At 36.5% G+C, this 12,590-nt stretch overlaps 1 protein-coding gene across 1 annotated transcript in view; it reads right to left on the reverse strand.

The window, feature by feature from the left end:
• Positions 1-1,603: 1,603 nt before the first annotated feature.
• LOC123876722 (aryl hydrocarbon receptor) overlaps positions 1,604-12,590 on the reverse strand; it is a 144,118-nt gene continuing 133,131 nt past the window's right edge. Inside the window, exons 5-9 of the mRNA XM_045923030.1 lie at positions 6,201-6,410; positions 5,450-5,637; positions 3,864-3,970; positions 3,318-3,459; positions 1,604-2,769 (exon numbers count right to left, since the gene is read on the reverse strand). Of these exons, the coding sequence (XP_045778986.1) occupies positions 1,992-2,769; positions 3,318-3,459; positions 3,864-3,970; positions 5,450-5,637; positions 6,201-6,410 (1,425 nt within the window). The 3' untranslated portion in view covers positions 1,604-1,991. The remainder of the gene's footprint in view (positions 2,770-3,317; positions 3,460-3,863; positions 3,971-5,449; positions 5,638-6,200; positions 6,411-12,590) is intronic.

Consider the following 12,590-nt stretch of genomic DNA (forward strand, 5'->3'; position numbering starts at 1 on the left):
ATACAAAATCTATAGCTAAGTCTTATATCTAACGACGTCGGAAGATTTGTTCGACGGTTTGTTGCCCTGCCAACGCCGAGTCACTGTAGCACAACGAATGATTGGTTAGATCCTTGGTAGAACTTAGATACAATGAAAATTCTAGATTTCTAGATATCTAGAGTCTAGTGTGAAAGGCACGCGAAGTGTATTTACAAGAAAGGTGCTAGCTTGCTTCACGTTGGCATGGCAGTGTATATTTTTGTCCCCATAAATGTAAAAAATGTACCTAAATACTTAATTTATTAGCTATATGATACAAACAAAGTGAAACATTTACTTAATATCATTAATTTGGACGGTGTTTATTTTTTTCAATAAGTAGGTAAATATATATGTATTTTGTTCTCATTCTCACTGCCCTTAAATGAAATGATATGTTACAAAACAAGAAATTATATTCCATTCCATCATATTTTAAGTGAATGTTATGAAAGAAGTTAAAGAAATATTATGGATTGTTATGTAACAGTTAAATAATATTTAATTTAACTTCGTTTGTAACATTCGTTCTAATTTTTTTTTGCAATATTTGTATAAGTAATTGAGTTATTTTTATTAGTTTAACAAAAAATATTTTTGACGATAGTTACATTAACAAATAAAATAAATAATTTTGAATATTTGTCTTTGTTGTGTTCTGTACCTAAGTAGAATATTCGAGAACATGTATTTGTTTTTTTTTATTATCAATGGAAATAACAGCTTAATTTTTTACAATTTACGGGGACATAAATACGTTTCCGTGATGTTTTATATTATGCATGCTATTACAATATTGATATGTTTTATCTTTACACTAAAAATTTATAAAAAAACTCAGCAAAACGAAGAAACGTAAAATCTAAATAAAATGTAATGATTGTTTTCAATGCAATTTTTATCTGGAATTACTTATATTATTTTAAATATTTTAGGTAATAGATATTAATATGTTCTAACTAGAATTTAATTTTTTTGTGAACTTTAAAAAAAGAGTTCAACTAATAATGATAAAGACAAGCAGATTTAGGAAAAATTGGTTTCCGCACACTTCATTTTGCTGATTTTATTTAAATTTAATGATGTATTTATATAAAAAGCTAAAAATCACGAACCAGACATTTAAAAATGAAGCAAAAGCTCACAAAACGATAAAAATAAATATTTACATTGTCACATCGATACGACTTGTATCGTGTCACTAAATATAACTAAAATACAATAATAAGCTTAAAAATTTTAACTAATATTACTAAAACCGTTACTTTGGATAATTTTATTACTCTCGGTTGAAAAAATTTACACAAAATTATATACAAAAACTGGTAATCGAAATTTATTTATGATAATTTTAATCCTTTTTATGGAAAATCGAATAGGATTCTATTATTTAAAAAAATATTATTTAAAAAATTTGATCGTTTTTGCTTATTTGAACGAATTAGAAGTATTGAAATGATTAAATGAAAACTTTAGACACGTTGGGTGATTTTGGGATGGGTAAAACTTCATGGTCGCGTCACCGACATGATGATTTTATTAGCTTTTAAAAAAATCCTTAATTCAACTTTTTAAGGTTCAAACTTTTAATGGAAGTTTAATATGTTTGTTTTCACTTCTGTCGGTTATCCCAACTGACTGTAATTTTTTTTATAAAGCCTAAGATTTTCCATAAATAAGTGTAAAAAAAATGTTTTAAATATGAAATCATTGAGCGAGGCATCGTCACAAGTCCATATTCGAGAAACAAAACTTCAAAAAAGAAGCCGCATCAAAAAGGTGCAGAAGATTTCCAAAATATGTGCGACACAAGGAACGATTCAGCATGAATTCCTATTTTAAAAACGTTAAGACTAAAAAAAACAAATTCGGATTGGAAGGGCGATTCTTTGGTGGAAGTTTAAATTTTGCGCCCAAAAAAATGTCCTGATCAAAACAGGGGATATTGCACAAAATACTAAGAACTACACTCATTGAGTTGCTTCAGCGGTGTGGTAATGGGATGGGTGGTATCGCCAAACCTGAGGTGGAGAGTACTCCACGGGGACTTCTTGAGCTGTTCCACCGGCTCCCCACATGAGCACCGTCTGCCTTGGCATCTCTGAAGCTTGAGTCTGCTGCATCCTTTCCTGTTCCGTTGACCCGCTGGACCCTCCTGGGCTGGGACCGGGGACTACACTAGGTGACCTCCTCTCTCCTGTAACGGGGCTCATATACCTTCCACTGCTATCGACATAGGTATACTCCCGCGATGGAGGTCTGTGGTACGTAGGTGGTACTTCGTAACCGGGAGGTGGCGCTGGTTCTAGGAACCCATTGGGCGCGTAAGGAGTGTAATGGTAAGATAAAGGTTTGTATTGGTGGAAGAGGTTGTCCGCTGCAAGGAATCTATCATCTAAAGGTGGTGGAGCGTAATGTAAGGCTGGCGCAGGAGGGTATTCTCCATAAGGAGCTGTATATGCTCCGTTTAAATTTGTATATGCTGCAGCGACCGCGTCGGCTGCTAGGTAGTCTACTGGTGGAGGTGCTGGGGTGGGAGGAACTCGTCTCTTGTTCCGACAAGTGGACAGAAAGTCCCTCAGCTGTGTTTTGTATCGCCTCGCCGCTCGAGGTGGGGTTGAAACATTTGACTCGCAGCCTGATAGCTGTTCTGTTTCAGAGAAGTACAAGCTAGTGAGGCCGGTGTCTAGATAGCTGACTTTGAAGTCCATCGTCCGCTTTCCTAGGAGATCTCGGCCTTCCTCTTCCCTGGAAATAAAACAGCTGTGTTAGTTAGCTTACAACACCCTTGGCATCTAGACAAGAGAGGATTCAGATCATTGTTTTTGGTGTGATAGTCATCGTCATCATGTAAACCCATCATTGATCCATTACAAAGCACGAGCCTCCCTTCATGATAAGAAGGGTTTACCACGCCTAGTGGCTGCCTATCTGCACTTGGGTAGTGCAGATAGGCAGACACTACACACCTTTGAAAATATTATGGAGACCTTTCATAGATACAAATATTCTCCTCAACACACATAACTCCAAAATGTTACAGGTCTCTCCCCTTTCTCGCATAGGAAGCCGAAGTCTTACCCTAATGCTGGTTATTACTTTGGTTCTCCTACGAATCTCCTCATTTCTAATTTGATCACGTTGAATAACTCCAAGCATAGTTCTCTCCATCGTTCGCTGAGTGACTCTGTGCTTTCTTATGAGACACATAGCGACCATGTATTGGATCCATATGTCATCACTGCACAGAATTTATTTAGGCATGTGATATATTTCGAGTATAAGTAGTTACTTACATCAACGGCCTATGCGTGCTGATGACGAAATCTGGCTTGGAGTTCTTGTAGACGAGTCGCGATGAAGTTTGAAGCCACTGCCACTGCCCGTCCTTCGACTGAAATCGGTACGCGATCATCCCTGATGCACCAGTTTTTAATACTGGAATAAAAAATATACTTTTAATTTTGATCACTTAACATCCTATTTTGTTAGGGTTCCGTACCTCAAAAGGAAATACAGAACCCTTATAGAATCACCTTATGTCACCTCACTTTGTTGTCTGTCTATTACATGACATGATATGTAATAGTGTAAGTGTAATAGTATAAGTGACGTAAAAAAAAGCAACCACTGAATTTCTTGCTGGTTCTTTTCAGGAAGGAATTTCAAACCACTGATGGTAGGTATGAGTAGATACACTTAACTACGGCACTGTAACTAAGGCAAGGCACTTACGGCAACAAAAGTATACTTGAATAATAAAAACTTTCGTTCCTATTCTATTATATAAGACAGTATTTATTTTACACTATTTTTTAATAGCCATACCTTGTAATACTTACATTCTTGATGAGCGCTGGCTACATACGCCAAGTCATCATAGTGCACCAAGTCATAGCCTCCCATATTCGCAAGCTCAGCATCAGTGTACCCCAGCAGCATTTTACCCCTGAAAAATTCATGTTCTTATTAGATACAGCATTTGACCTCGCCGGCGCAGTGGTGAGTTTGTGGTCTTGTAGCAGGTCCTGGATTCAATTCTCGACCAGGGCAATTTGGAAGTTAATAAATTGTTAATTGTCTCTGGACCATCTGGACTGGTCTACTGGGAGGCTTCAGTCGTAACCAGTTAACACCCTATCGGAAAGACGTACCGCCAACGAGATTTAGCATTCCGTTATGATGCCACGTGGAAACCGATGCGAGGCATGGGTTGAATAAAACTGCGATACTACTTCTAAGTTAGCCCGCTTCCATCACTTACCATCAGATGAGATCGCAATCTAGAGGTAATAATATCTTGTACGCCAATAAATAAAAACATATTACGACATTTAAGGATAACATTATGTCCTGATATTAAAGAACAAAACCTGGGTAACTGGTTAATTTTTATAAAGCGTCTTATAATCTACGAGTACATTGAAGTAAATTATATCTTTAGGAGGGCTATTGAAAATATCCTATGAAGCTATTAAAATTAGTAGGACATCAAGTTTATAATCAAAATTTTGTTTGGAATGACGACTGTTTTACCAATGCAACTATTTGACCTAGGTCTTTGGTACTTGTATTTTTGTTAGACCAACTCGTCTAGTGAGCACCATAAAATATTAAGTTCGTAATATTAAATCCGAGAATTATACATTTTTATCGTTTAACAGCCTTCAAAATCTTCCCGTGTCGGTGTGTTTATCCCTGCTAGAGCAGCCATCGGCCGGCAACTATCAATAAATCCATTAGCTACGCTGTACGCTCAGCAATTATACATTTCGTATGGAACGAAGTTTTTTAAATAAATTCCTTCACATCCGCATTGTACTCGAGGATACTTGGGAATTTAAGGTTGATTTTGTTTTTATTTATTTTAATTATGATTTATTATTAAATCAGATTTACTAGAAACAGTGATATGGTGGTAGCCTAGTGATTAAAACGGCGGTCTCCATTTCAAAGGTCTTGGGTACGCGTCTCTAACTTTTTGCAGCTAAGTTCCTACAGTTGAGAAAATTAATTCACTTATTAGTGCACACAACAAAGAATTATGTGTGCATAAATCGTTTACGTATGATTTGTACATACGTTTTAAACAATTAAATAATAGTGAAGAAAACTCGTGAGGAACTTTGCCAAAATCCCCCAAAAGACACTCGTGTGTTCTATGTGGTGTATATTGCCTGGTGGCTGCTTTTTATGCATGTTTAGCAGTGGGAGGGCAGGCTGTGCATATCGCATGCTGCATGTTGCACCATACAGATTTGTCTGTTTCAGCTGATAACAGCAAGTTAAACTTTTGGGTTCCTTGGACAGGGACTTCCGCAAAGTTAAGCCACTTGTAAATGTTTACTTGAATAAAAAAATCTCTCTATTCTATTATATCCTTCCTTTACTGATATTGTAATTTAATCTTCTAAATAAAATATCTAACCTTTGGTCCATAGAGACAAGTGACAAGTCCAGCTTGTGTTTGCTCTTGAACATGACCTCCTTCTGCGGTATCTCCAGCAGGCTGGGGGGTCCGAAGGGCGCGCAGATCGCGAATAACGCCAACGGCGGCTCCTCGGTCTTCTTATTCTGCCCGTGCAGGACTTTGATACGCCCTCTTATGTCTAGCCTCTGGAAATGAACAGGATTTTTTTACTTTTTCTATATAGCAACTGGCTTATCCGTCTCAGCTTGATGGTGAGCTAGAAATATCGGAAATCTTCACGCAAGTGCCAAATAATTGTAGAAAGTTTCATCTTATAATATGTATGTACTTTTACAAAAAAAAACAACGAAAAAGAAAAATTGAAGTTGACCAGACTTAACTCTGAATTCGTTTATGTACCTAGCGTTTGATTAAATTCATTTAACAAAAAAAAAAAACATTTTTAACCCCCAACCCAAAAAGAGGGGTGTTATAAGTTTGACGTGTGTATCTGAGTATCTTTGTATCTGTGTATCGTCTGTGGCATCGTAGCTCCTAAACTAATGAACCGATTTAAATTTAGTTTTCTTTGTTTGAAAGGTGGCTTGATCGAGTGTGTTCTTAGCTATAATCCAAAAAAATCGGTTCAGCCGTTTGAAAGTTATCAGTTCTTTTCTAGTTACTGTAATCTTCATTTGTCGGGGGTGTTATAAATTTTTAATTTACACTTGTATAGTATTTCTACTACGACTATCATTCACTCACTTACCAAAAATCCAGAAGTATTGTCCAATAAACATCTAAATCTGACTGTAAAACTTCGTTCTAGAAGATGTGCTCTTTCTTGTCTTAATACATCTTGGAGTGTGTGGCTGTTGGCTTCTGGTGGAAGAAAGGAGTTCCATAGCAACTGCCTCTGAAGTTCTTCTCTATCTTCTGAGTGGACTAGTTCGTAGACTGATTGGTGGACTATGTCTGACTGGAATAGAATAGATTAGATTTTTATTCAAATAAACTTTTGCAAGTGCTTTTGAATCGTCAAAAGAATTTACTATAAGAAAACCATTTGAGATAATACCAAATAAGAGAAGTTAGTCTTTTACATATTTATTAAAAATCAGATTTTTTTTAATTACAACATGATGTCTTCAATTACATCCGCGTGAATTTAGATTTTTCAAAATCCCATGAGAACTCTAAATTTCCAGGATAAAAGTAGGTAGTCTATGTCAATCTCCAGGATGCAAGCTATTTCATACCAAGTAGATGACGCCCTCAACTTTTTCAACTTGAAATTTAGTATTTTATGATTCCTTTGGGAACTCTTTAATTTTTTGGGACCAAAGTAACCCACGATCCTTTCCCGGGATACAAGCTATGCGGATATTCTATCCATGTGGGCATCTAACTCTAAATATTTTAAACTATATTATATTACCAAAAAACTTCACCTTTTCCCTCAATAAGTAATAATTTCCGAATAATAATCTAATAAACCCCAATCAAGGCAATCAATCAATTAAATCAGAGCAACAAGATGATTAGATAACTAGCCAAAAGGATAACTATTCATCAGCATAAAAAAAGCAAGTCACAACTGAACCGTAAATCAATAAACCATCGATGACCCTAAAAATCGATTCGAGCCCGATCATTAAAGAATCATCTGTTACGAAGATGGACGTGTTAATTCTGGCCTCTACACAAGCTATTGTAAACCTAAAGCTAAAAGCAAAAGGTAGAATTTGCGATGCAGGATTAAAAATATGAATTTTAACACGTCGTATAACAAAGACTCATGTAAATACTGTGGATAATGTGCCGACAATAAGCACTGCAAGTAGAAAACTAATTGATAATCAATGGGGTTGCACAAGGCACAACACTAGCCCCCAACTTTTACGAATGACATGTTAATGAATCATGTAGGAAAACTTGCCCTAAGTTTTATGTTTATGTTTATAAAAATGGGGTACTGTGGGTTGAATGTGGGTTCGAACATATTGCGATGGCATTAAATGTCAGAGGATGATTTGTTCGGTAATTGCTTTTTGTTCCTGGTTCGGTTTCGGGGGTTATATAGTTGCTATGGCAAACCGTAATGTTTTGTTGATATGCTTATTGTTTTGGAAAGTTTTCTCTTGGGTAAATTTTTTGTGATTGTTAGGTATAGTTACTGGATACCCAGTTAGGTATGGGTACTGGATGCTCTGTGTTCGTCGGTCAAAACGTTAAACCTATCCTAGCATTACCCTATTGATTGAATTTTCCATATTTTTGCTATTTGAATCTGACCGTCTAATAATAATTAATCGTTCGTCTAGGTCACTTAAAAAAGCAACAAAACTAACTAACTCTACTTTAATATGACCTTTAATGTATAATAATTAAATTATTCCACCTGGAACGTTAAGGGAGACCATGTGCCCCATTAGCCGGGCAATGGGAAGTGGATCGATGGCCAGCCACCTGGTGAGACGGCTCGGAGTTAATCTACCAGCCCTTGTTCCCTTGTGCCGAAATATATAGAGGGGTGTGCGCTATTGTAATTTTTAAATCAAGCTTTTATTGGCCTGAGGGTATTTCGGTTTTAATGTTTTGGTTCTTTCAATTTAGTTGGGATTTTTTAGGAAGTAACTATAGATGAAACATTTCATAGATATCACGTGAAAAATCACGTGAAATGCCTTGTCTTAGGTATCTAATTTTATGTATTAGCTGTGAAAATTCACGAAGCAAAATCTTACACAGTTTCAAAATTATTACATTCTAGCTGATGCCCGCGACTTCGTTCGCGTGGATGTAGTTTTTTAAAAATCCCGTGGGAACTCTTTGATTTTCCTGGATAAAAAGTAGCCTATGTGCTAATCCAGAGTATAATCTATCTCCATTCTAAGTTTCAGCCTAATCCGTCCAGTAGTTTTAGCGTGAAGGAGTAACAAACATACACACACACACACACACACTCACACACACACATACAAACTTTCGCCTTTATAATATTAGTGTGATACTAAATTACTAAATTTTTCTCTACAGAAAAACAATTTTTTGGAGCTAGAGAGCGCGCGAGCGAGAACCCTCGCATCGCTGCGTGATAAAAAAACATCTACTCCAATAATTAATGTAGGTACTTAGCAAATAATCGTTAGCTATGTTCCACGAAAAGTGAGTTTTCGCACTTATAATAATACGGATAAGTGCGAAAATTTGCTGACAACGTAGGGAAACCTGCATGCCTGAGAGTTCTCCATAATAGTTTTCAAAGGTGTAAAGGTGTGTATGAAGTCTGTCAACCCACTCTCGGCTCGCGTGGTTATGGCGTAAATCCTTCTCATTCTGAGAGGAGACCCATACTCAGTAGTGGGCCAGCGATAAGTTGATCATGTAATGACGAAAAAAAAGTCAAGTCAAGTTTTTTCTAAGTAGGTTACTGATAAATACTAGTGGCATTTAATACAATATCATATGAAAAAGATGTTTGTAATTTGAAGCCAAACTTTCCCTCCCAATACAAACGTACCTATCTATTATAAACCAGAATGCTTGCAATAATGTTTATTTAAATCAATACCCCCATTTTATGGCACGTGGCGGCGTCACGACTTAGTACCGGCCGATTTAATGATTTCCAAATCGATTCGGTTTTAACGGCGGTCTCTCCGTCACTGCATCCACACAAACGCAGTTTGGTTCTCACTTGAATACTAAACAATCTAAGTCGATGCAGTTTTGTAGGCACGTTCTAGAAACTAATGTCTGTAATTTACCAGATTTCCGTAAAAATCATGGTCTAAGAGCCAGCACGTGCCAGACCTTATTTTACAAAAGCTGAAAGATTCTCTGCATGTCGTTCCCAACGCAGGAAGGAACAATCAGCGACTATGAAGCATGGATCATGGTGGCATTGGGAGATAACTAGCAATACAGGTGCAAAAATCTTACGACAAAGTACTTATAAATTGTATATTTTTTTTTTTATATTTTCTTCAAAATCGTATTAGAAACCACTTCATACCACCACTCAGCATTTTGCTGTCTGTGGCGCAGCGCTGGTCTTCAAAGGAGCCAGAAGTTTTAAAGTTACACGTGTTTAAGGAAGTCTATATACTTAAATTCTTGTGACCACGTAACTTTAAGACTGAATGTTTTAATGGAATATGGAAAACTACAGCCATAGATATTATTTTTTAGAAGGTACGAGTAGGTATTTTTTGCAATTAGGCATTTTTAAGGTCTACATCACCTGAGGATGCTCTGGTGTCGGGGCGAAACTAGCGTCGAGTGGTTTTTGGATTTGTGTGGTGCTGCGTGGTGGTGGTGCATATTGCTTGCTTGGTGGCTGGCTTTTCCTGCATATTTATCAGTGGGCAGGCGGGCGGTGCATGTCGCATGCTGCATGTTGCACCATACAGATTGGTTTGTTTAGCGGATTATAGCAAATTACGCTTTTGGTTCCTTGTTGGTACGAGTATCTACAAAATTTCCTTGAGTTTGATTGGTCAGCATTCAAATGAGAGCCAAACTACGTTTGTCTGGAACACACTACGAATAAACCCCTCTTAATCGACCACCCTGTTGTAGAGTAAGATCATTGAGTAGATATGCCAAAAGGTATAAACTGTTTCAAATAATTGTACTGACGGCCTGACGACTTTCTCCCATAAGTGGATTGGGAAATTATGCTGTTATTGTAATTATTCGTAGAGGTAGTACCTACCTAAAAGCATGTGTAAGAATAAAAAGAATTTAGATAATTTGTTTTTCTCTGGTTTATCAACGACTGCCTTAGAGCCAGTGGAAAATTAAACATATCAATAAATGATTAGCATACTTGTAAACAAGTGTAAATTAAAAATTTATAACACCCCCAACAAGTGAAGGTTACAGTAACTAGAAAAGACCTGATAACTTTCAAACGGCTGAACCGATTTTCTTGGACTATTCCGCGCCTACAATCCAAAGTATCTGAGTTTTCCAAAACATCATTTTCAAATAAATAATTATGTATCAAGGCAACGTCCATCTTGACAGCTTGACATTTGTCAATTGACATAATATTATGAACCTAACGGTTATCTAACCTTCTTTTCTACAAGAAAACTAGAAAAGAGCTGATAACTCTTAAACGGCTGAACCAATTTTTTTGGATTATAGCTAAGAACACTCTCGATCAAGCCACCTTTCAAACAAAAAAAAAGTAAATTAAAATCGGTTCATTCGTTTAGGCGCTACGATGCCCAGACAGATACACAGATACACACTTCAAACTTATAACACCCCTCTGTTTGGGTCGGGGGTTAATAAATAGAACTAGCTGACGCCCGCGTCAGCGGACTAGCGAACTAGCGGACGTTCGTCCGCGGGGATTTAAGTTTTTCGAAATCCCGTAAGAGCTCTTTGATTTTCCGGGATAAAAAGTAGCCTATGCGCTAATCCAGGATATTATCTATCTCCATTCTGAATTTCAGCCAAATCCGTCCAGTGGTTTTTGCGTGAAGGAGTAACAAACATACACACACACACACACACACACACACACACACACACGTACAAACTTTCGCCTTTATAATATTAGTGTGATAGTGTGATTAGTGTGAAGTGTGATGTGATAACATTTATTTCTCTCTACCGCAATCGAGCAGCTTATCTCATTTATGATTTGATAACGTAGAGATAGATACTCCGAGTATTTATATTGTGCCTACTAACCTATCTATACTAATAAATAAAATTGGAGTGTCTGTCTGTAATTTCGAAATAACTACCTCATATTAAGCTCATATGGTTATTTGAACGATACCATAACTGAATCACACGTTTTTAAAATTTTTGTCTGTCTGTCTGTCTGTCTGTCTGTCTGTCTGTCTGTCTGTTTGAAAAGGCTAATCTTTGGAACGGCTGAACCGATTTTGACGGGACTTTCACAGGCAAGTAGAGGATTCACCAGGGCGTAAAATAGGCTACTTTTTTAACCGACTTTTAAAAAGGGAGTTGTGTTTTTCTACCTATGTACACCGAAATCTCCGAGATTTCTGAACCGATTTGCGTCATTTCTTTTTTAATCGATAGAGGAACTTTGCGACATTGTTTCATAAAAAATTTGGAGTCCAACTCCTCAATCCTGATGCTGCAGGGGATCTGACCAATCCACGCGGGCGAAGCTGCGGGCATCAGCTAGTCTATCTATAAATAACATAGTCTTTGATAAGACCAGCTAACCGAATAATTCGGGTTCAAGTCAAAACAAAACTATGGGGGAAACGAAATTTATACAGGATTGTTAACTGAAAGTTTTATGGCGCAGGCTTGGATTTGTGCCCAAATAGCGTTTTTAGTTATGATAGCTATATTTTATTGCGGCTTTATTAGCTAGTAGGTACCTACCTAAGTATCTACCCATCTTCAGTGAATTGTTTTTAACAGAAAGATTCTCCATTTTCGCCGTAGTGTCGTAATAATAAATCTATTAAGAGGGCTCTCTCCGTCACTCGTTTCATACAAACGTAGTTCCAATTTCATTTGAATATTAAGCAACCAAAGTCCATGAAATTTTGCAGACATATTCTAGAAACCAATATCTATGTCTGTGGTTTTCCAGATTTCTGTTAAAATGTTCGGTTTCAAAGTTACGCGGTCTTAAAAATTTACATACAAACTTTTGAGCCCCTGTAATTTTAAAACTACATATTTTTAGAAAAATCTAAAACACCACAGACACAGATATTAGTTTCTAGAATATGTCTGCAAAATTTCATGGACTTTGGTTGCTTAATATTCAAATGAAATTGGAACTACGATTGTATGAAACGAGCAGAAACGAGTGACGGAGAGAGCCCTGTTAAACCGTAAGTTTGTTTTTGTAAATAAAATCATTTTCTCTAGAAAAGAAGTTATTACTTATCATATTTTTTTGTTTCAGGCTATTTTATATGTATTTATATTTTATGTTTTCCCGGTCAGCTTTTTTTACTACAATGATTAGAATTTAGATATGGTGCAAAGTTTTATTTTTCTAGATATTTTATTAAAATGCTCCTCAGACCAAGCCATGGAACCCAAATAACCTTATAGAGATATAAGTGTTAAAAAATTAAAATTATTTTTGACGTTCAAAAGTGATCTAGATCCTAATTCCTGCCTGCTAATTAATTTTGAC

Source organism: Maniola jurtina, chromosome 22, assembly GCF_905333055.1.
Source record: "Maniola jurtina chromosome 22, ilManJurt1.1, whole genome shotgun sequence".
Taxonomy (NCBI): Eukaryota; Metazoa; Arthropoda; class Insecta; order Lepidoptera; family Nymphalidae; genus Maniola; species Maniola jurtina.